General features: G+C 41.8%; 1 protein-coding gene across 2 annotated transcripts in view; it reads left to right on the plus strand.

Annotated features, from left to right (window-relative positions):
- Positions 1-15,511, plus strand: part of SLAIN1 (SLAIN motif family member 1) — a 78,734-nt gene extending 63,223 nt beyond the window's left edge. For both annotated transcript variants that reach the window (XM_021065765.2, XM_021065766.2), the window contains 3 exons: positions 9,777-9,932; positions 12,296-12,578; positions 14,526-15,511. In XM_021065765.2, the coding sequence (XP_020921424.2) occupies positions 9,777-9,932; positions 12,296-12,578; positions 14,526-14,601 (515 nt within the window). In that variant the 3' untranslated portion in view covers positions 14,602-15,511. The remainder of the gene's footprint in view (positions 1-9,776; positions 9,933-12,295; positions 12,579-14,525) is intronic.
- Positions 15,512-25,622: the final 10,111 nt, after the last annotated feature.

Consider the following 25,622-nt stretch of genomic DNA (forward strand, 5'->3'; position numbering starts at 1 on the left):
TAGTGGTTTCAGGCATCCACCAACCGTCTTGGGATGTAGCCCCTGCTGATAAGGGGCGGGCGCTACTGTATTTTGAATAGTTTGCCATATATGGTAAATGATGCTATCTTGCAGAATATTTACTGACCGTAATTTTAGGGTATGACAGAGGTTTCGAGGTATGATATCGTCAGTGTTATTAGCCCAAGGATCTCCCGTGGACCCTGTATTGACTGGCAGGCTAGATCTAGCTGTTTGGTGGGTAACTGACTGTTGCCTTTATTCCTTCAAGGATTCTTAATGGCTGGTAATGGAAGAAAGGCTTGAGAAAGTCATCTAGACCACAAACCCAGTGAGAGTCCGCAACTTACCTAACACACTGTGGTGTCTCCAAAGTGCCAGGCATGTAGTATATTCACACGAAACCCTGGTTCATGCATTCATCCCACAGAGTGGGGAAGGGTGTCCAGGTGGAAGGACCAGCATTCTCACGGGTGCAGGGATCACAAAGTTTTGCGAAACGCCGCTCCTCACTCTGGTTTCCGGTAGGCTGCGTGGCCGGGGCAGCAGGAGCTGAGGCTGGGAGGTCTGTAGGGCTGGCATCTTGGAGGTGTCTTTCTCTCGGTGCCCAGGAGTGTGGGCTTTCAGAGGAAGGGGAGGGAGAGTGAGTGGTGGGTTTTAGGCAGTGACTAGACGTCACTGGGTGTGGGGAAGATGGGGGCAACAATATAGGGTGCATGGAGACCAATCAAGAGGATGTTGTGAAAATGGGAATGACAATTAATAATGAAGTCTGAATGGTAGGGGGAGATCTGTCAAATCTTTACGAGGCAGAACTGATGGGACTTGGAGTTGAGGGTGAGGAAGGGAGGTGTAACTTGGGAGATTCTGTAGCTTTTTGGGTTAGGTGTCTCCATGGGTGGGGCTATAATCTACGGGTTTAAGTAACAGATCTGTGTGTGATAAGGGAGGAAAAATGGATCTGGTTTTGTATTTGCATGGGTTTTTGCTTAATATTCAAATATATCCTTCATTTTCTGAGCTGGAAGGGCCTATATAAGTCCTTTAGTTTGGGGGTGGGGTTAGGGGGATGTGTGTAACTGTCTTGTAGGGTTGCAGTCTTGTGGCTAATTTGCAATCGCAGCAGCACTCTCTGTGCATGACTCTCAGTTGCCCCTTAGTGGAGGAAGATGTACTGGGCAAGGGAAAAGAGAGGGAAGCCTTTTCTTTTCCAAGTCTCCAAAGGTTTGGTGGTACACTCATGATATTTAGAACATCCCAGGAGTTAATGTGGGCATGGTGATGGGCTGAGTGGGTATCTCAAAACACCTCAAATTAGAATTTTTAGAATTTCTTCCCTTTTGATAATGCTAGCAAAACATTCAGTAATTGTTGGTTTGACTTGATTTATTAGCATGTAATAATTTCTAGCATTTTTAAAAAAAAATAAATGGCTGTAAGATTATTTTCTCACCTCTTTTTAATCCACGTATTGAGTAGGGACAGATAGCTAATCCCTTCTATTTTATGTAACAAGTGCTTTCCTTTAGCAGTCTGCTTGATGGAACCTTTTTGGAGACATAGAGTGTTTTTCTGAACAGGGGTAATTAGCTGGTTAGAGTTCATAACACACATGATAAATTCTATTTGTTATTGAACACAAGTATGATTTCTAGTTATATTTACTTTTTAAAAACTCCGTGAAATTTATTATAGTTGTACAACCATCATCACAACCTAATTTTACAATATTTCCATCCCAAACCCCCAGCCCATCCCTCCCCTGCAACCTGTCTCCTTAGGTAACCATAAGTTTTTCACAGTTTGTGAGTCAGTCAGTTTCTGTTCTGTATGTAAGTTCATTGTATAATTTTTTTTAGATTCCACATGTAAGTGATAGCATATGATGTTTGTCTCTCTCTAACTGCACTTAGCATGGTAATTTCTAGGTCCATCCATGTTGGTGCAAATGCCATTATTTCATTCCTTTTTGTGGCTGATACTCCATTGTGTATATGTACCACATCCTCTTTATCCACTCCTCTGTTGATGGGAATTTAGGTTGCCTCCGTGTCTTGGCTAGTGAATATAGTGCTGCAAAGAACATTGTGGTAAATGTACCTTTTCAAGTCATGGGTTTCTCTGGATAGATGCCCAGGAATGGGATTGCTGGATCAAATGCTAATTCTATTTTTAATTTTTCCGAGGAATCTCCATAGCGTTTTCTACAGTGGTTGAACCAATTTACATTCCCACCAACAGTGTAATCGGGTGCCTTTTTCCTCACACCCTCTCCAGCACTGATTGTTTGTAGCCTTTTTGATGATGGCCATTCTGGCTGGTGTGAGGTGGTACCTCAGTGTAGTTTTGATTTGCATGTCTCTAATAATGAGTGACGTTGAACATCTTTTAATTTTTTTTTTTTTTTACCATTTATATATCGTCTTTGGAGAATTGCCTGTTTAGATCTCTGCCCATTTTTTTTTCTTCTGACCATTTTTTCATAGGTTTTGGTGTGTGTGTGTGCGCGCGCAGTGACCTGAGGAGGTGTTTATACATATTGGAGATTACTCCCTTGTCAGTCGATTGATTTGCAAATACCTTCTCCTATTCTCTGGTTTGTCTTTTCATTTTGTTTAGGGTTTCCTTTGCTGTGCAGAAGCTTTTAATTAGGTCCCATTTGTTTATTGTTGTTTTTATTGTCATTAATCTAGGAAATGGATCTGAGAAGATATTGCTGTGGATTATGTCAGAGAGTGTTCAGCCTGTTTTCCTCTAAGAGTTTTATAATATCTTGTCTTATATTTAGGTCTTTAATCCATTTTGAGTTTATTTCTGTGTATGGTGTTAGGAAGAGTTCTAATTTCATTCTTTTACATGTAGCTGTCTAGTTTTCCCACAGCACTTATTGAAGGGACTGTCTTTTCTCCACTGTATTTTCTTGCCTCCTTTGTCATGGATTAGTTGGCCATAGGTGTGGGGGTTTAATACTGGGCATTCTATCCTGTTCCACCAATCTGTATTTCTGTTTTTGTGCCAGTACCATATGATTTTGATGACTGTAGCTTTGTGGTGTAGTCTGAAGTCCAGGAGCCTGATTCCTCCAGCTTCATTTTTCTTTCTCAGGATGTCTTTGGCTATTCTGGGTCTTTTTTGCCTCCAAACTTAAAAGTATTTTGTTCTAGTTCTGTGAAAAATGCCATTTGATAATTTGATAGGAATGGCATTGAATCTGTGAATTGCCTTGGGTAGTATAGTCATTTTGACAATATTAATTCTTCCAGTCCAGGAGCATGGTATATCTTTCTGTCTGTTTGTGTCATCTTTGATTCCTTTCATCAACGTCTTAAAGTTTTCAGAGCACAAGTCTTGTCTCTTTAGGTAGGTTTATTCCTAGGCATTTTATTCTTTTTGATGCGATGGTAAATAGGATTGTTTCCCTAATTTCTCTTTCTCATCTTTTATTGTTAGTATATAGAGATGTAGAAATGCAGTTGATTTCTGTGTATTAATTTTATACCCTGCAACTTCAGCAAATTCATTGATGAGCTCTAACAATTTTCTGGTAGTGTCTTTAGTATTTTCTAGGTATAGTATCACGTCATCTGCAAACAGTGATAGTTTTACTTCTTCCTTTCCAATGTGGATTCCTTTTATTTCTTTTACTTCTCTCATTGCTGTGCCTAGGACTTCCAAAACTATGTTGAATAGTAGTCACGAAAGCAGACATCCTTGTCTTGTTCCTGATTCCAGTGGGAATTCTTTCAGCTTTTCACCACTGAGAATGAAGTTAGCTGTGGGTTTGTCATATATGGCTTTATTATGTTGAGGTAGGTTCCCTCTATGCTCACTTTCTGAAGGTTTTTCTTTTTTAATCAGAAATGGATGTTGAATTTTGCCAAAACTTTTTTCTGCACCTATTAAGAGGATCACATGGTGTTTATTCTTCAGTTTGTTAATGTGCTATACCACACTGATTGAGTTGTGGATATTGACGAATCCTTGCAACCCTGAGTTAAATCCCACTTGATCATGGTGTAAGATCATTTTAATGTATCCTTGGATTTGCTTTTGCTAGTATTTTGTTGAGGATTTTGCATATATGTTCATCAGTGATATTGGCCTGTAATTTTCTTTTTTGTGGTATCTTTATCTAGTTTTGGTATCAGGGTGATGGTGGCCTCATAGAATGAGTTTGGGAGTGTTCCTTCCTCTGCAATTTTTTGGAAGAGTTTCAGAAGGATAGGTGTTAGCTCTTCACAGGAGTTAGGACCTGTGAAACCATCTGGTCCTGGACTTTTTTTTGTTGGAAGTTTTTTAATCATAGTTTCAGTTTCAGTACCTGTGATTGATCCATTCATCTTTTTACTTTTCTAAGAATTTATCCATTTCTTGTAGGTTGTACATTTTATCAACATATATTTGCTTGTAGTAGTCTCTTATGATCCTTCATATTTCTGTGAAGTCCATTTTAACTTCTCCATTTTCATTTCTAATTTTATGATTTTTCTAATTTTATGAATTTGAGTTCTCTTTTTTTCTTGATGAGTCTGACTAAGGGTTTATCAGTTTTGTTGATTTTTTTCAAAGAACCAGCTTTTCATTTCATTGATCTTGTCTATGGTTTTCTTCATTTCTATTTCATTGATTTCTGCTCTGATCTTTATGATTTCTTTTTTTCTGCTAACATTGGGTTTTGTCTCTTCTTCTTTCTCTAGTTACTTTAGGTGTAATGTTAGACTGTTTATTTGAGCTTTTTCTTTTATCCTGAGGTAGGCTTGTATTGCTATAAACTTTCCTCTTAGAACTTCTCTCTTTGCTGCATCCCATAAGTTTTGGATTGTTGTGTCTTTGTTATCATTTGCTTCTAGGTATTTCTTAATTTCCTCTTTGATTTCTTCAGTGATCCATGTGTTGTTTAGTAGCATGTTCTTTAGTCTCCACGTGTTTGTGTTTTTTGCAGTTTTTTTCTTGTTCATTTCCAGTCATGTAGCATTGTGGTCAGAAAAGATGGTTGATATGATTTCAGTTTTCTTAAAGTTACCGAGGCTTGATTTGTGGCCAAGAATGTGATCTATCCTAGAGAATGTTCCACGTGCACTCGAGAAGAATGTGTATTCTGCTGCTTTTGGATGGAATGTTCTATAAATATCTATTAAGTTTATCTACTTTAATGCAGCATTTAAGGCCTGTGTTTCCTTGTTGATTTTCTGTCTGGATGATCTCACTATTGCTATAAGTGGGGTGTTAAAGTTCCCTGCTATTACTGTGTTATTCTCAATTCCTCCTTTTAGGATTGTTAGCAGTTGCCTTATATATTGAGGTGATCCTATGTTGGGTGCATAGATATTTACAGCTGCTGTATCTTCTTGGATTTATCTTTGATCATTATCTAATGTCCTTTTTGTTCTCTTATAATATTCTTTGAAGTCTGTTCTGTCTGATATGAGTATTGCTACTCCAGCTTTCTTTTGATTTTCTGTTTGCATGGAATATTTTCTTCCATCCTCTCACTTTCAATTTGTATGTGTCCATAGAACTAAAGTGCGTCTCTTGAAGACAACAAATACACGGGTCTTATTTTTGTATCCATTCAGCCAGTCTGTGTCTTTTGGTTGGGGTATTTAGTCCATTTAGATTTAAGGTAATTACTGATATGTATATTCTTATTTTATTAACTATTTTGCATTTGTTTTTGTTGGTCTTTTTTCTTCCCATCTTCTCTTTTCTTGTGGTTTGATGACTATCTTTAGTGTTGTATTTGGATTATTTTTTTGTGTGTATCTATTGTACATTTTTGGATTGAAGTTACCATGAAGTTTTTATATAGGAGTCTATATATATACAAGGTTGTTTTCAGTTGTTGGTCTCTTAATTGTAAATGAGTCCCCAGTTTCCTGCATTTGTACCCTCCTTCTCGTGATTTCTGGTTTTGGTAGCATATTTGTTTGTAGATGATTTCCTACCTTTACTGTATGTATGCCTTTACTGGTGAGCCATGTCATTCGTACTATTTTTGTTTCTAGTTGTGGGCTTTTTCTTTTCCACCTAGAGAAGTTCCTTTAGTATTTGTTGTAAAGCTGTTTTAAAGTTGCTGAATTCTCTTAGTTTTTGCTTGTGTGTAAAGCTTTTCATTTCTCCTTCAAATATGAATGAGAGCCTTGCTGGGTAAAGTAATCTTGGTTGGAGGTTTTTTCTTTTCATCACTTTAACCATTTTGTGCCACTGCCTTTGGCCTGCAGAGTTTCTGCTGAAAAATCTGCTGCTAACCTTGTCAGGGTTTCCTCGTATGTTATTTGTTTCTGTTCCCTACCTGCTTTCAATATTTTCTCTGTCTTTAATTTTAGTCAGTTTGATTAATATGTGTCTTGAGGTGTTCCTCCTTGGGTTTATTTTATATGGTACTTCCTGTAGGTGAGTGAGTGATTCCTTTCCCACGTTAGGGAAGTTTTCAGCTATTAGCTCTTCAAATATTTTCTCTGGCCTTTTCTCTCTCTCTTCTTCTGGCACCCCTAGAATACAGATGTTGGTGTGTTTATTATCCCAGAGTTCCCTGAGACTGTCTTGATTTCTTTTCAACCCTTTTTCTCTTTTCTTTCTGCATCAGTGATTTCCACTAGTCTGTCCTCCACCTCGCTTATTCATTTTTCTGCCTCCTGCATTCTGCTGTTGGTTCCTTCTAATGAATTTTTTATTTCAGTTATTGTGTTTTACATCTCTGCTTGCTTAATTTTAAATCTTCTATGTCTTTTTTTTTCTCTCCAGGTAGCAATTATTTTTTTATTATTTTTTTAAGTCACTGTTTTATTGTTTTTAAATACCTATCTTTTTTAATTAATGAAATTTATTACATTTATAGGTATACAACATTCATCACAAATTTTAAGGCATTTCCATCCCAAACCCTCAGTGCATCCCCCCTACCCACCAACCTGTCTCATTTGGAAACCATAAGTTTTTCAGTCAGTATCTGTTCTGCAAAGAAGTTCATTGTGTCTTTTTTAGATTCCACATGTAAGTGATAGCATTTGATGTTGGTGTCTCATTGTCTGAATGACTTCACTTAGCATAATAATTTCTAGGTCCATCCATGTTGCTAAAAATGCCATTATTTCTTTCTTTTTAATGGCTGAGTAATATTCCATTCTGTGTATGTACCACCTTTTCTTTATCCACTCCACTGTTGATGGGCATTTAAGTTGTTTCCATGTCTTGGCTATTGTATATAGTGCTGCAGTGAACATTAGAGTACATGTATCTTTTTGAGTCATGGTTTTCTCTGGATGGATGCCCAGGAGTGGAATTGCTGTGTCAAATGGTAATTCTTTTTTTAATTTTCTGAGGAATCTCCATACTGCTTTCCACAGTGGTTGCACCAATTTACATTCTCACCAACAGTGTAATAGGGTTCCTTTTTCCTCAAACCCTCTCCATCACTGACTGTTTGTAGCCTTTTTTATGATGGCCATTCTGGCTGGTGTAAGGTGGTACCTCATAGTGGTTTTGATTTGCATTTTTCTAATAATGAGTGTGATTTTGAACATCTTTTCATGTATTTTTTGGCCATCTGTATGTCTTCTTTGGAGAATTTTCTGTTTATATCTTCTGCCCATTTTTTGATAAGGTTGTTTGTTTTTTTGGTATTGAGCTGTAGGAGGTGTTTATAAATTTTGGAGATTAATCCCTTGTCAGTTGATTCACTTGCAAAGATTTTCTCCCATTCTGTGGCTTGTCTTCATTTTGTTTAGGGTTTGTTTTGCTGTGCAGAAACTTTTAAGTTTAATTAGGTCCCATTTGTTTATTTTTGTTTTTATTGTCATTACTCTTAAGAGGTGGTTCTGACAAGATGTTGATGTCATTTATGTTGGAGAATGTTTGGCCTCTGTTTTCCTCTAGGAGTTTTATAGTATCTGGTATCTAGGCCTTTAGTCCATTTTGAGTTTATTTTTGTGTATGGTGTTAGGAAGGGTTGTAATTTCATTATTTTACATGTGGCTGTCCAGTTTTCCCAGCATCACTGACTGAAGAGGCTGTCTTTTTCTCCATTGTATATTCTTGCCTCCTTTGTCATAGACTAGTTGATTAGTGCATGGGTTTAATTCTGGGCTTTCTGTCCTGTTCCACTGATCTTTAATGTCTGTCTTTGTGCCAGTACCATGCGTTTTAATGACTGTAGCTTTGTAGTATAGTCTGAAGTCAGGGAGCCTGATTCCTCCAGCTCCTTTTTTCTTTTTCAGGATGTCTTTGGCTTTTCTGGGTCTTCTGTGCTTCCAAACAAACTTTAAAATATTTCGTTCAAGTTCTGTGAAAAATGTCTTTGGTAATTTGATAGGGATTGCATCATTAAATCTTCTGTTTCTTTGCTCAGTGTTTCTTGCAATTTATCAATCTTTGCCTCCAGTTTATTTCCCAGATCTTCAGTCATCTTCACTATCATCAGTCTAAATCTTTTTCATGGATAATTCCCAGATCACTTAGCTTTTTTTCTGGTTTTTTGTCTTGTTCCTTATGTGAGTCATAATTCTCTGCTTTTTCATTTTTGGTGTGGTTTCCTTTATGCAGATAATAGGGTTGTAGCTTTCCTTACTTCTGATGTCTGCCCTCCTTGTGGCTGAAGTTGGTATGGGAGCTTGCTTAGGCTTCCCTGATGGGAGAGACTAGTGCCTGCCCACTGGTAGGTGGAGCTGATTCTATCCCTCTGGTGGGTGGGGCTTTGTCTCTGGGTGTGATTAGAGTGCCTTGGAAGTCTTTAGGCAGCCTCTTTGCTGATGGGTGGAGCTATGTTCCCACCCAGTTTGTTTGCCTTGGGGTTTCTCAGCCTCTATGGATGATTTTTCAAAAATGGCCACCTGTAGAGGAATTCACGCTGATGATTATTCCCAAGACCTTTGCCTCCAATATCCCTCCCCCACAACGAGCCACAATCATGCCCTTTTTTTCCCAGGAGAGCCTCCAAGAACCACAGACAGGTCTGACACAGATTCCTATGGAGTCTTTGCTTTGCCCTGGGACCCAGTGCACATGGGCACCTCTCAACAGTGGAGTCTCTGTTTCCCCCAGTTCCACGGCGCTCCTGAGCACAAGCCCTGCTGATCCTCAGTGCCAAATGCTCTGGGGGCTCCTCCTCCCAAGAATAGAGTCCCAGGCCTGGGAAACTGATGTGGGTCTCAGAACTTTCACTCCTGTGGTTGAGCCTCTGCAATATACAGTTACTTTCCAGTCTGTGAGCCACCTCCCTGGTGGGTATGGGGTAAATCCCCCCTACCAATTTGACGTGGCCTTCTCTTTGTCTTCTGGAGTAGGTTGATGTGGCCGCCTCCTCTGTCTTCTGGAGTAGGATATCTTTTTTGATAGTTGCTAGTCTATTTTGTTGAAGGTTGTTCAGCAGTTGGTTGTAATTTTGTTGCTTTTATGAGAGAAGATGAGCTCCAGTCCTTCTGCTCTGACATCTTAATCCCCTCTCCTCTGTATTTACTTTTGAAAGTAGGGGTTTTTTTTAATTTTTTTTTTTTTTTTTTTTTTATGGCCGCATGTATAGCATATGGATGTTCCCAGGTCAGCAGTGAATCAGAGCTGCAGCTGGGGCCTACAAGAGGGCAACACCAGATCTGAGCTGCATCTGAGACCTAGGCAGCAACGGATCTTTATCCCACTGGGCGAGGCCAGGGATTAAACCTGCGTCCTCAGGAGAAAACATCTTTACCCCACTGAGCCACAACAGGAACTCCTGAAATACAGTGTTTTAATTGGTATAAAACCTGTGGTTGTTAACTTAGTAAAATTCTTTTCTCTTATAGATAAGCTCCGAAGAAGTATGCCTAATCTAGCCCGGATGCCAAGTACCACTGCCGTTAGTAGCAACGTTAGTTCCCCAGTTACCGTGCGAAATAGTCAGAGTTTTGACTCCAGCTTGCATGGAGCTGCAAATGGAATTTCAAGAATACAGTCTTGTAGTAAGTATGACAACTTTTCACTCTTTTGTAATTTTTAATCAGCTATAACACCATTAGAAAAATACCTTACTTTTTCATTTCTCTTAAGAACATAAAAGGAAACTTTTTCTTTTTGACTTTTTTGTATTTCATTATTATAATTGAGTAGTATTTCAAGAGTGCCTATGTCACTGTGAGTAAATTATCTGTAATCCTTTATATCCAGAGACAGCAGAAGCACCAAATGGTGATTGATTGATTCGTCCACTCATCATACAGAAATATTTTCTTTGCAGATCTGCCTCGTTCTAGCTGTTTACTTGATATTTTTACTCTGAAGAAAGTACACTTACTCTGTCTAGCTGTCACTTTGGCCTTGTTTGCCATCAGTCCATAGCCTTTCCCCACAAATGAAGTTATATTTTTGTGTGTCTAAATTAGGACTTAACTACTTCATTTTGACCCTCAGTCTGTCATTCATTCTCCATCTGTTCTACGCAGTAACGAGCAGCTCAGTGAGTTCAGTCTATGTGCATTTTCACTTCTGTGGGGCAAAATTCCCATCTTCCTGCTCATATTGTCAATATGGGTAGTTGGGCTTAAGTCTGAGCCTGACCCCCTGGGAGGCAGAGTCAAGGTCACAGTCCCAGTATTGACACACCTGAACCCGAGAGGCCTGAATGTGTTCAGAGGGTGCTGGCCAAGGGCCAGCAACCTTAAATCTGCACCCAGAGTGAGTGGTTTGTAGCCCTATTCACTTACAACTTATTTTTTGAGCACTTTCAGGTTTACAGAAAAACTGAGTGGGAAGCATATCATTCCCATATAGCCCCCACATTCCCCCTTCCTCTCCTTCCATTGCCCCCATTTTAAACAGCTTACACTAGTGTGGTACGTTTGTTGCAACTGATGAGCCAATATGTTGAAACAGTCATGGCTAGAAAGGATCCTAGAGATGACATAGCAACCAGCACAAGTTCACTGTGTCCCCCAAACTTTTTTTTTTTTGCTTTTTAGGGTTGCACCTGCACCATATGGAAGTTCCCAGACTAGGGGTCAAATCAGAGCAGCAGCTGCCAGCCTACACCACAGCCACAGCAACTCGGGTTCTGAGCTACGTCTGCGACCTACACCACAGCTCATGGCACCACCAGATCCTTAACCCCCCGAGCAAGGCCATCCTCATGGATACTAGTTGGGTTTGTTTCCGGTGAGCCACGACCTCCCTGTGCCCCAAACTTGATAGGTTTCAGAGCCAACTCTTCCATGGACCTCATTTTTCATTGAATGTTTGGGTACTATACTCATACATCAGCATTCCTACATGTAGATGTCACTTAATACATACTTGAGCAAAACTAATTTAAGGAAACATTTTCAAGAGATATTAAGTAAAACCACAGACGTTTTGTCTTTCTCCCCACTTCTTTTTATAGAAGAGATACCTAGTGTATATTTTATGCATAAGTTCAAAACCAGTTAAACTATTTGAGAAAATAGGGTCCGGTCTGTTTCTGTTTCATTTGAACCACAGCTGTACTTGGCAGCAAAGGCTAGAGTGATCAGTAAGCAAACAGCAGCATTGTATGTACAAGTTTTTGTTAAATTTGTGATTCAGATTTTTTCCTCTGGAGAAGAGCATTATAAACATTAAAACAAACAAACCAGTTCATTATTTTCCAGTGTGAAATAGCGCTCAGTGTTGGGCCAGCATATTGATGAACTTTTTAAGGGCTCTTCCCCAGAGAGCTCCCTTCATTTCACAGGTTCTGCTGCTGTTTTCAAGAGAATAATAGCAGCACTTGTGGAGAGTCACTAAGCGCCAGGGGCCGCTACAAGGCGTTCTGTGGATTGACTCATTTAGTCTTCCCACCAACCCTTCGAGATAAGTGAATGTCATGGTGAAAATACTCTAAGAACTATTCTGTTATAAGCTTTTTGTACCTACTGAAGCCACCTCTGTCTTCCTTTCTGTAATTATTGCCATGACGTTGTCCCCTTATTTTCATGAAACATCCCCAGTGCACCCATCGAGAAATCCCAGTGTCTCCCAAGCGAGCAAGAAGGAAATCCTGGGAGAACTCAGAGATGACCGCGTTTGTCAAAGGCAAGGAAGTCGTGGTTCCCGCTGGCTTCTGAACATAGTCAGGCACTCAGATATGTTGCTGACATAGTAGACTCTTGTCAAGAAGTAGAATTTTCCAAAACAAGATGCAGTCTGGAGCCCGTATTGCATTTGTCTTTACACACACAGTGTATACACACAGTATATACTTATGCACACGCATAACCCTTGCAGACAGGTAGTCTCAGCTTTTTTGAACGTAGCCCAGTGTAGGTAGTGTAGACATTTTCTCTCATGTGCATGTTCTTTCCTCTCCCAGTTCCGTCACCAGGACAGCTTCAGCACAGAATCCACAGTGTGGGGCATTTCCCAGTGTCTGTCCGACAGCCTCTTAAAGCCACAGCCTATGTGAGTCCAACTGTGCAAGGCAGCAGTAGCCTGCCTTTGTCCAACGGCCTCCAGCTCTACTCTCCCACGGGGATTCCCACCCCCAGCAAAGCCGCAGCTTCTGGCATAATGGGCCGCAGCGCACTCCCAAGACCCTCTCTGGCAATAAATGGGAGTAACCTGCCTCGGAGCAAAATTGCACAACCCGTCAGAAGGTGAGAACCCGTGTCCTTTTCCGTACCCTCACCTGCAGTGTGCGATTAGAATAGAAACCGCTCTGGGAACCACCTCACCTTCTTCTCTGTCCCAGACCAGCCCCAGCTGTCTGTCCCGCCTCTGGCACACTGGGGGGTGGTGGGGAGGGGCTGTCCCTGTGGGGTCCGCCCCTGTCTGATCCCACCTCCCCTTGCTCCTGCAGCACTCCACTCTTTGCTTTTGCTTTAACTTCCCAGCTAGCCCCACCCGCATGGCCCACTGTCCCTCCTTCAGATCTTTGCTCAGGTGGTGCCTCCTTCCAGGATTGCAGCTCCTGCAAATTCAAATTCCTCCCTGTCCCCTTCCCCATCTGTTACCCACAGCCTTTATCACCACCTACTTAACGACTTTGGGCTGACTTCCCAGTAGCACGGAAGCTGCAGGAAGCGGGGTAGTTGCTTCTGGGACTAGTGTACACCCCTGATGCCAAGGACTATTCCCAGGGCAGGGAAGAACTGCTCATCTTTTTTGAATCAATGTTCTTTTTTTTTTTTTTTTTTAGGGTGGCACCTGCAGCATATGGAAGTTCCCAGGCTAGGGGTCAGTTCGGAACTACAGCTACCACCTAAGCCAAGCAACTCAGGATCAAAGCTGTGTCTGCAACCTACACCACAGCTCACAGCAACATTGGATCCTTAACCCACTGAGCAAGGCCAGGGATCGAACTCGCAACCTCATGTTCCTAGTTGGATTTGTTTCTGCTACATCACAATGGGAACTCCCAAATCAATTTTTTTATCAAAATAGGCAAACATGTTGTTAGGCAAATGCACATGCCTGCACCTTTCCCCTACACTCAAGATTTTTAAAGCATCTTAGTGATGTTTAATTGGGCTTTCTTATTGTTGCTAAGTTTGGTGTGTTCCAGGGAACTTTTTTTTTCAAAACTCCACAGAGTTTGCAGGGCACGTGTTAAATGAGCTCATGGTCCTGGCGGACCCTTCTTGAACTGGATATCCTGAAGTGCTTTATGATTACAAACAGTTCCTTAAAATTGAGTTGAAGGCAGATTAGAAGATGAGAATGAGGGAAGTAAATTCACAGGCTATTACAGGAAATTAGGATTTGAGGGAGGAGGGGGAAGGGAATCATGGTCAAAAGTTTTAAAGGGATTGTGGGAAACAAGTGGCTTCTCTTTATGCATTGGGTAAGTATAAATAGCTTTTATTTTCTGATAAATAGGTTCTCAGATCAAAAAGTAAATTTGGAAACTACTGTAAGACACAGAAAAGTAAATAATCCTGCTACCCAGATAGAAATCATTTTGGCGCATGTTTGTTCAAATTCTGGCTTACTCTTCCCCAATAAATGCAGGGCTGTGTTGTGTTTATGGCTGAATTTTCACAATAACTTCTGTACATCAAACATGCACAATTATTTGATGTATTGTGGACAGTCCATTTTATCTTTGGATATATGTCTCCACACTAACCTGGTAGAAGGCTGCCACTGCCAGACTATGAGAAGGTCTGTTCCCCCAAACTTAGGCAAACACTGAGTATTACAATTCCTTTCAAATTCGATGCCAATGTAGTAGACAAACCTTTGGCTATTGGTACAACTGAAAATTTTTCCATGTAATTCAGTGAAGGAGCCATTTATGTCCTTAGGCCATTTTTCTATGAGCTGACCTTTTTCTGATTTAAAAATATTCTTTACACACTACGAGTATTGATCATTTTCCACATACGCTGCAAATCTGCTGGTACACCCCATAACGTGGGCGGCGGCGTGCCCAGATCTGGGTTTCCAGCAGACGAGCCTGTTGAAGGCTCAGACACACAAGGCATGTTTGGGAAGTGCCAGCCTGTTGTCACCTGGCGCAAGCATCGGAGAGGCACTCTGCGGGGGTGATGTGCCTCGTGGGATTCCTAACAAGTTGTTTCCTTTTTTTCATCCCTTTGTAGTTTCCTTCAGCCTCCAAAGCCCCTGTCTTCACTCAGCACTCTGAGGGATGGGAACTGGAGAGATGGTTGCTACTGATGCAGTTTTCTGTACCCCTGATGCGCGGGAAGGGAGTGGAAATGAGGGTCGTGTTACCCAGCTGGCTGGGTAACAGCAGATGTCAGGATAGTCTTTCCCTTTTGCATTTTCACATACTTACTGCATTGTTTTTCAACGGACCAATCACCAGAGACTAATTATTGCACTTAAGTATTGGCCTGAGATACTGCAACAGTCACCAATCCGTGGTTGCAGTATTGGGACGCTTAGAGCTAGGAGGTTTTGGTAGAACTGCTATGTACCTGAATCCTTTTTGAGAGAATTGAAATGTATCAACAATGCTTTCTTTGCCATATGAGTTTGTTTTAAGGTTAACTCGTTCAATTTACTTACGTGTTCTAAACATCTTCCCCTCACATGTTCTGTATTTTCATACATTGCACATTTACAACTAGGTTCTATAATGTATGCTTTGAAATTTACTTTTTTATAGTTTACAGGAATTTTATTTTTTGTGCCTATTTCTTTTTACACCTCTGTGAACCACGATGGAACAACTTAAATTTTGTGCCATAAAAATATTTTTGTGGTAAGGTACTATTTTTTTAGCTCTAGGGATCTATCATCAAAAATCCATCATACAATTTGAGAGACATAATTTTATGTTGAATGAGCACAACATAATCTGAAGCCTTGCAAGGAGACAGCCAGCCAGACGGCAGAGTGAAATGGTCTTGTTTTCATCGTTAATTTATTGTCATCCATGGGTTTCCTATTTGTAATAGCATCACGGGCTCATTGCACTTAATACCTGCAATGTTTGCTACTGTACCACTTGATTTTCAATACTTTATTACAAAGGATGAAACTGTAATGTTTTATTAACAATGCTTCTGGAAATGAATGCATTTTAAAGCAAATAAATCTTTTTGATAGACCTTTTACAAAATCCAGTTGCACTAATGAATGCTTTCTTATGGTAAATGAGCTAATATTTGTTACTGTGTACACCACTGTTTTGGAATGTTCCAAAATAAAGACTATTTCAGCAATATCAGGTCACGCATGACTGTGCAACATCAACAGTACAAATGCCATGTCTATACACTTCTCCGTTAGGAAAGCTTTGTTGCTGTGCTCCAGCACAGCGTTTATTTGTGTCTTGTTTTACACATGTGAATATTCTGCCTTCCCTCTTTCTTTCTCTCAAAGACTCGGGATAAGAGATGCAAGGTTTTCGTTTTGCAGTGGGGTTTGGGTCCCACTTAGGAAGGTCACTAAAAACCCAGGGAGCAGCTTACCCAGAAACACATTTGTGGATGAATACTGTCAGTGGCTATTTCAGTATTTTATGAGGGTTGAACTTGAAATACTTTCTCAGGGTCAGTAAAATAGAGTATTAGCATTACACTATAGTTGATATATATTGGAACACTTTTCACTTGAAAGTGCCATGGAAAGGTTAGAGGCTTTAATGTTAAGTTCTAATGTTGACCTTCTCTCAAAGGTCATTAGAGATTATTATTTTTTAAAAAGCATGCCTCAACATTGCTAATTATTAGAGAAATGCAAATCAAAACTACAGCGAGGTACCACCTCACACTGGTCAGAATGGCCATCATTAGAAAGTCTACAAATAACAAATATTAGAGAGGGTGTGGAGAAAAGAGAACCCTCCTTCACTGTTAGTGGGAATATAAATTGGCACAGCCACTGTGGAGAATAATATGGAGGTTCCTCAGAAAACTACAAGTAGAGTTTCCATATGATCCAGCAATCCTACCCCTGGGCACATATCTGGAGAAAACTATCATTCAAAAAGATACATGTACCCCAATGTTCATAGCAGCACACCATTCTCAATAATAGCCAAGACATGGAAGCAACCTAAATGTCCATTGATAGACAAATGCAGAAAGAAGATGAGGTGTGTGTGTATATCATGCACACGTATACACACATATAATGGAATACTACTCAGCCATAAAAGAAAATAAAATAATGCCATTTGCAGCAACATGGATGGAGCTAGAGAGACCCATACTAAGTGAAGTAAGAGAAAAACAAATACCATGTGATAATGTGGAATCTAAGATACAGCACAAATGAACTTATCTACAAAACAGAAACAGACTCACAGACATGGAGAACAGACTTGTGGTTGCCAAGGGGGATGGACTAGGAGTTGGGGGTTCGTAGATGCAAACTATTACATTTAGAAAGGGTAAGTAATGAGGTCCTACTGTACAGCACAGGGAACTCTAATCTCCTGGGATAGACCAGGATGGAAAATAATATAAATATAAAAAAGTAAATAAAACATTTCTATATAGTTCCATGGAGTACTGAAATTCTGACTTTTAATTAGCCTGTCTTAAATACAATGTGAGCCAGAAGAGGTGAGATATCAAAGGAGAAGCAATTTGGGGCACTTCGTTAGTGACGCGGACTGTGCTGGGTACGTTGCATATATTTGTCAATTTTAATGATCACCTCCTGTTACTACCATTTAAAAAATATAGACCCCGAGCCCAAGGGATGTGATAATAACCTGGTGTAGATATTTATCTAGTAAATAGTGTATCTGACTTTTAAATCCAGGTTATCTGATCTCAAAAGTCTGTTCACAGGAAGAACACAGCAGTGGGAAAAACATACATAGTTAGTACATTTTTTAAAAATGAATTCATATTTTGCTGACAAAATACAAGGATTCAACTCATTTGCAATCCAAGTATTTCATTTATATTAAAAAAAAATCTATTCAGCCCTTTGAATAAAGAACAAAGATACCTGCATTTGGAATTTACATGTTAGTTACAGGAGAGAGACAGTAAACCATATACAAGTAAGGAAATCACAGTGCAATAGGATAGGTGTTAAGTGCTAAGGGAAGAAAAGGAGATGAAAATAAGCTAAGCTGAGAAAATGGAGAGAAGGAGAGACTGCACTATTAATACGGTCATCTGGTCAGATCTCACCAAGAAGTTGACACCAGAAGAAATCCATCCTAAAGCTGCTTCACAGCCTCTCACCTGGAATTTGAGCACACAGTGGTCTTAGGGGTTATTTTCACAATTCTCCCTAGGTTGGTACCATAACAATTACTCTAGATGCATAGGAAAGAATTTGATGTACTATGTAAATAGACGCCCTAGGGTAGTGGTTCTCAAACAAGCAGCAGCAGCATCTCTTGGAAAATCATTAGAAATGCAGATCCTCAAGCCCACCCCAGACCTATGGAATCAGCCCTCTGGGCGATTTACAGAGCCCGCTTTGAGAAAGGCTGCTGGAAACCAGAGAGAAGCCTAGGCAAAGGCATGAGCAGAGCCTAGCTGGGGTTCTGAGGACAAGCAAAGAGGCCAGTGTGGCTGCAAGCAGAGGAACAAGGAGGGAAGTGGCGGAGATGAGGTCAGAAAGGACTTCGGGAAAATCGTGTGGGGCACGTGGCCAAAATAAGGACTTTGATTTTACTCTGGAATGGGAGCTATACATGGTTTAGATTTTTTTTTTTTTTTTATCATTCTGCTTTTCTCTATTTTGAAAATGACACCCTAACCCTCCTTTGCTAGGCTTTTACTGATTACCCAAGAAATGACCATATGCATCCTTAACCTAGTGAAAGAGAACATTAATCTTTATCATCCTCCTAGGCAACATAAGGACCCACTAATCTTACATCTAATCCTTAAATTGTATGTGCAGTTATGATTCAGCCAGGGATTAGGGAGGAGAGACCAGACACAGACTTGTGTTGGGGGGGGGGGCTCTCTAAAATTCAGAGAAAACAGAATTAGCCATGCAACAATGCAAAACCAGGTGATAATATTTTAGAAAGAGAAAGAGAAGTAGAAATGGATGGGATGAAGGGAATGATCAGCTTTGGGGAGGTGGGCAACCTGATTTTTTTTTTTTAATCTTTTTGCCATTTTCTTGGGCTGCTCTCGCAGCATATGGAGGTTCCCAGGCTAGGGGTTGAATCGGAGCTGTGGCCACCAGCCTACGCCAGAGCCACAGCAACGCTGGATCCGAGCCGAGTCTGCAACCTGCACCACAGCTCACGGCAACGCCGGATCCTTAACCCACTGAGCAAGGCCAGGGATTGAACCTGTAACCTCATGGTTCCTGGTCGGATTCGTTAACCACTGCGCCACGACGGGAACTCTGGCAACCTGATTTTAAAGCAGGTCCTGAGTTCCCTCAGCCAGCAAGTATTTATTGAAAGCTTACTCTTTGTTGGACTTGATGCTAGATGCTGAAGATATCAGAGCCAACAAGTCAAATGTGGCCCTTACCCTTGTGGAAGTGACTTTTTTTTTTTTTTTGTCTCTTTAGGACTGCACCTTCTGCATATGGAGGTTCCCAGGCTAGGGGTCGAATTGGAGCTGTAGCTGCTGGCCTACACCACAGCCACAGCCACACGGGATCCAAGCCATGTCTGCGACCTACACCACAGCACATGGCAACACCGCATCTTTAACCCACTGAGCAAGGCCAGGGATGGAACCCATGTCTTCATTGTTACTAGTCGGGTAGTACTTAACCATTGAGCCATGACAGGAACTCCGGAAGCGACATTCTTGATTCGTGTAAGAGAAACAGGTTCAAATCAAACAATGCCACATCCTTCCGATAAAGGACTAGCCAAAGACGAGTCTGAGAAGAGGATATTTAAGCTGAGGATGTGTGGGAATTAATCAAATGAAGAGAAAAGGGAAAGATGATTTCAGGTGGAGATGGCGGAAAAATTTGGAGCTTATAAAGGGCCAAAGAAGGTTGTGCGGCTGGTCCTTAGCATCCCAGTGGCCTGATTAGCTTCATGATTTTGTGGGGCCCAGGACAAAATCTACACTGAAAATGTATTAAGAATTTCAGGAGAGTTTCTGTCGTGATGCAGCAGAAACGAATCTGACCAGGAACCATGAGGCTGGGGTTCGATCCCTGGTCTCGCTCCATGGGTTAAGGATCTGGCGTTGCTGTGAGCTGTGGTGTGGGTCACAGACGTGGCTCAGATCTGGCGTTGCTGTGGCTCTGGTGTAGGCCAGGGGCTGTAGCTCCAATTCGACCCCTAGCCTGTGAACTTCCTCGGGTGTGGGCCTTAAAAAAAAGAAAGAAAAAAGAATTTCAGGATGGCAATAGCCGAGCATTAAACCAACCATGAGACCCTTCTGAGCATGGGGCTATGTGCCACTGCCCAGGACACAGGACCACCAAGCCACCCCTCGCTGGAAGGACAGGCAGGAGCCAGAGCTTGTGGTACCTCAGGTAAGGAAGGACTTTGAATTTCATTCCAAGTTCAGCGGGAAGCTATTTATTAATAGTAACGCTAACACTCAAACGTTCTTCCTGTGTACCAGACACTCTGCTAAATTCTTCAGAAGTTTATACCTATTTAATCCTCATACAACCTTATTGTTCTGAAACTATACCCCTGGGCATTTAATTTGTGGAGGTGACTAAGTGATGACATCAAGAGGTTGATGCCATTGAAAGAAGACTTTGATTGCATTTCCTGAGAGGAAGGGGCAGAGCACAGCACACAGAGCCACATGAGAAGCACCAGGTTTGGGTCAGGATGCAGAAGCAGAGTGAGGAGAAGGTCCAGGGCAGAGCCCTGGCTGGGGTTTCTGCAGGAAAGGCGAGGCAGGGTGGAGACTAGGAGTGGCTGATTTGAATAATTCCAGGGGGCTTCGAGCTAGAGGGATGGTCTTTGGTTGCCTAGTACTTGGCCTTGGGATGATTCAGGGCTGGGAAAATATGGGAAAACTCAGGTACAGGAGCTCCAGTCGTGGCTCAGTGGTTAATGAATCCGACTAGGAACCATGAGGTTGCAGGTTCAATCCCTGCGCTTGCTCAGTGGGTTAAGGATCCAGCGTTGCCGTGAGCTGTGGTGTAGGTTGCAGATGCGGCTTGGATCCCACATTGCCGTGGCTGTGGTGTAGGCCGGTGGCTACAGCTCTGATTAGACCCCTAGCCTGGGAACCTCCATATGCTGTGGGAGTGGCCCAAGAAATGGCAAAAAGACAAAAGAAAAAGAAAACTCAGGTACAGAGAAATTAAACAACTTACTCAAGGTCACAGAACCATGAGGGGCCGAAGCTTGGATTTGAACCTTGGCTTTTAATGAAAAAGCAATAGCTTGAATAAATGTGAATTTTAAACTCACTTTCTACAGAGAAAGGACTAATGAGCCTAGGACGGAAGCCGGACCAAGGTGGGTGGCATTCCTTGCAGCGGAGGCGGTACATGCGAGGAAATGGAAAGAACAGCTGTTAAACTCCTTGGTGCATCTGGTGAACTGTTTCATGTGGCAGCCCTGCAGGGTGCCAGGGAGTGCTGTAAGAAACTAAGCTGAAGGGATGGGCAGGAGCTAATCCTGGGACATCCTTGTAGCCCATGCAAAGTAAGCATGGGGAGGCAGCTCTCTCCAAGGGAAGCCTGGAAGGCAAGGATGCCGTCTCATCCCATGTTAGCCAGGGTTCAGTGCAAAAAGCACAAACCACTCTAGCTATTTTGAAGCTGAAGGAATTTGATGGAGGAAATTAGGGTCTGGACAGGTGGGCCAGCCCAGCCTGGGCCTCTAAGAAAGACTCTTCACACAGCATCACAGACCAGGAGATGGGCTAATGGTGCCAGATGGGACAGCGGAAATCAGAAGCTCCCCCCAGAACCCCTGGCTCCACTAACACACTACACTTGCTAGGGTCTTGGGACCAGGACACTGCACCCAGGCTGTCACCATGCCCTCCAGATCTGTACCAATGACCATGGATGGGTCATGGCTCCACATGTCCAATCTGGGAGAGGAGTGACCAGATTGGGGACCTCTGCTGATGCACCCAGAGAATAAAGCCAGCTCCTCCATGGCTTGCCAATGGAGCGTCAGACGTCCCTGCACCGTCACTTTTCCCTGTAAGAGCATCTGATCAGTGGACCCTTGGCTGCATCTGGAATCCTCTTAGCATGGAAGTCTGAGGAATGAGGGTTTTAGCTGTCCATCCTCTGCAGTGTAGGGAGACACCCCCACACACACACAGGGCACCCACATCCACCATGGAGATGACTGTACTTGCCCCGAGGACAGTGAATAGATGGAAAGGAAAAGACCCGAGAGACTGAGAGACGTGGCGAAGGTAAAACAGGCAGGACATGGTCACTTACAAGAACAACTTTGGTTTAAACAGAGCTAAGTCAGTTTCACACGTGTGCTTGGCACTTGTTCTACTGAATGTCCCGTCCAATGACTAGACGCAGGTGAAGGCTGTGGTCTGCCGTCCCATAGCCTCCCAGCCACCGAAGTTATCACAGATGTTTTGCCACGGCAGAACACGGGCCATCATTTTCCTAACGACACTGCTTGACTGTTAAGCCGATGGCACACAAAGCACTCCACTTCTTGCACTAATAGCTGTGTTACTAAGGACAGATATGTTAGTTTGACCTTCTCCAGAAGCAGATCCTGAGACTATAACATTATCATCCATCCAGCAATGCCACCTCTAGGTATATACCCCAAAGAGTTGAAGGCAGGGAGGAGTCAACCAGATTCGTATACCCATGTTCATAGCACCTCAAGTTACAATAACCCCAACGTAAAAGCAATCCAAGTGACTATCTGCAAATAAATAAAATTCCATACAATAGAACACCATGCAGCCTTTTTAAAAAAGGTAATTCTGATGCATTCTATAGCATGGATAAACTTTGGGGACTTTTTCTTTTTTTGCCTTTTCTAGGGCCGCTTCCCAAAGCATAAGGAGGTTCCCAGGCTAGGGGTCTAATCGGAGCTGTAGCTGCCGGCCTACCCCAGAGCCACAGCAACGCGGGATCTGAGCCAAGTCTGCAACCTACACCACAGCTCATGGCAACGCCGGATCCTTAACCCACTAAGCAAGGGCAGGGATCGAACCCACAACCTCATGGTTCCTAGTCAGATTCGTTAACCACTGTGCCATGACAGGAACTCTGGGGGGACATTATGCTAAGTGAAATAAGCCAAATGTTCTACTTATATGAAGTACCTAGATTAGTCAAATACACAGTGACAGAAAGCAGAACGATAGTTGCCAGTGGCTGGGGAGCTTCTCCTTGAGGAACAATGGGTTTGGACTCTGTACTGAGCACCCACCCTCTTAAGATCTGCACCTCAGAGACAACCCCTGAAACACCTAGCTTCTGAAAAGCAATGGGGCTTCCACCCATGAGACCCATACAGCTATTGTGCACTGCGAAATGGCTCTTAGAAAGCTCACGTGCTCTTACTCACTTGCCCCAGGAACCAGTGTACAAGTGGCTGATTGAGAGATGCACAGACCTTACATGAAAAAGGCTTATCTGCTTATCTTAGAGCATCAGCTTGAGGGGCAGGCACCTCATTTAACACACATTTAGGGGTCTTCTGGGGAAAGAGGCTGTTGGGTGCCATCTTCACATGCTCTCTCCTCCTGTTCAGAGTGCCAATATCTTCCAAAAGGAAGCTTTTACACACATCTTGTGCCCTGGTTTTCATGTCTAGTGCCACAGTTTTTATGGCTGTAGGCTGGAGGGCTTGCATTCCTGGATCCCATGGGACTGTAACAATCAAAGACATAGTTCTTGGCCAGCTACCATGCTCAGGGCACTCCAGAGACAACAGAGTAAAATATAACCCCAGTCTTTCTGTGAAAGATGCGTTTTGCTTTTTCTGGAGCTTTGGTGTGAGATGTAGGCATCTGGTTTGGCACACATCTAGCAGCCTATTAAGGCTCCTTCAGGAGGAAAAGGCTGGTGGACGTCATCTTTGAACTCTCCTTCTACCTGGCTTCAGCTTGCCAGTATCTCCCAGAAAGAAACTTGTGTACATTTCTCCAGCCCCCTGTTTCTTATGGCTGTCCCCAAGGAACACTTATAGGTCACTTGGCTGTGGTGGCCAGCACGACTTATGCTTGTGGTCCCCCAAAGTGTATGTATCTGCATAATTTAAAAGCTGCTGCCTGAAGCTTCTGATCAAGGTCCTGACTTAGATCCTCTTCTTTGGGACACTGATGGGTCTTAGCACACCCATAACTACTGAGAGCCATTAAAAATAAAATAGGCAACTTGGGCAATCACAGAGTTTGAGTGACAACCAATAGCTAAGGCAGAATTGAATAATAAGGTTCATTGCCTACACAAGGCCACTCTTTCAAGATTGGGAGAGGTGGCTGTTTTATCTAATGTATAGAAGCAAACACAGACAAAATGAAGAAACAGAGCAATATTTTTTTAAACAAAGAACAAGACAAAACTCCAGAAAAACTCCTTAATGAAATAGAGATAAGTGATTTACCTGATCAAGAGTTTTAAAAAATGCTCATACAGATTCTCAGTGAACTTGGAAGTGATTTACCTGATCGAGAGTTTAAAAAGCGCTCATATAGATTTTCAGTGAACTTGGAAGAATGGATGAAAACGGTGAAAACTTCGACAAGGAAACAGAAAATACAGGAGAGTATCAAAGAGAGGTCATAGAACCAAGAATACAATAACTGAGCTGAAAAATACTCTAGAGGGGTTCAAAAGCAAACTAGATGAAGCAAAGGACTCATGAACTTGAAGCCAGAGCAGCGGAATTCACCAATCAGAGAAGCTAAAAAAATGATTAAAAAGTAAGGATAGCTTAAGGGACAACATCAAAGAGACCAACTTTCATATTAAAGGGGTCCCAAAGAAGGAGAAAGAGACAAAGGGGAAGAAAACTTACTTGAAAAAACTCCCCTAACCTGGTGAAAGGAATGGACATTCAGATCCAGAAAGGCCAGAGAATTCCAAGTCAGATGAACCCCAAAAGACCCAAACCAAGACACATTATAATCAAAATGTCTAAAGTTAAAGGACAGAATCTTAAAACTAGCAAGAGAAGAATAACTTGTTACATAAAAGAGAACCTCTATAAGACTATCAGCAGAATTTTTTTAGCAGAAACTTTGAATATATCATGACATTCCTTTCACCTTCCAACCAAGGAAACTCTACCTAGCAAAGATGACATGCAAAATTAAAAGACCAGAGGAGGATCAAGATGGCAGAGTAGGAGGACACAAAGCTCCCCTCTTCTCATGAACACATCAAAAATATTTCTACGCATAAAACAATTCTCACTGAAAACAAACTGGAGACTGGTAGAAAGACACATACGAATAAGATTGTAAGAAAAATCCACGTGGAATTGGGTAGGAAGGGAAGAGAGGCTATTAGATTGATTGGGACCTGTGCCCTTCAGAGGGGACACAGAAGAGGAGGATTTCATGGGCTTGGAAACCCTTCTTGGGGAGTAGTTTGAACCATCTATTGGGAATCCCAGCCCTGGGTTCTGGCATCAGGAGGATAAGTCACTCTGACTGGTTTAAAAAACAATGGGACTAACGGCAGGGCTATACAAGAAAGCTGCACTCCACTTGCGAAGAGTGCAACCACATTTGCTTTACTCACAAAACAAGGTGAAGGAAGCAGATTGAAACTATTAGACTGTCTTTGAGTTCTTTTGCTGAAGATTTTGTCACTTTCTTCTTGTGATATTGAATTAGTCTGGTTTTCATAGTATTTGATGAAATGTGCTTCTACCATCACACTTGAAAGAGTGAACACCTTTCTTATCTAGGGAAGGCTCTCTTGACATTAAAAGTTCACCAGATTAGCAACTAGTAATCTCTCTTTTGCTTTCCAGAAGGTGGTGCTAGAGAACAAGTTTTAGGTTTGTGTTACCAGAGCTCTCTTGCTGCTAAAGTTGGATCATGTTAATAAGAAAAAAACAAAACAAAACAAACTGCAGAGTTGAGAGAATGTGTAAGTTTAGCATCTGGGGCTTTGGGTGTGTCCATGGCCTGGTAGAGGGATCTTCCAGCTACTATGAGGGTTAAAAGACAAAAGTAGTAAAAATAGACTATAACAACAACAATCAGTTAAAGGATATACAGGTAAAAAGATGTAAAATATGACACCAAAAACATAAAATGTAGGAGGTAGGGCGTAAAAATGTAGCACTTCAGAATGCATTCAAACCTAAGTTGTTATCAACTTGAAAGAGACTGTTATAATTAAAT

The sequence above is a fragment of the Sus scrofa genome, chromosome 11, assembly GCF_054392235.1.
Source record: "Sus scrofa isolate SSC_HxYL_T2T_F1_AM1 chromosome 11, Sscrofa_HxYL_maternal_Yorkshire_Landrace_v2.0, whole genome shotgun sequence".
In the NCBI taxonomy this organism is placed as follows: Eukaryota; Metazoa; Chordata; class Mammalia; order Artiodactyla; family Suidae; genus Sus; species Sus scrofa.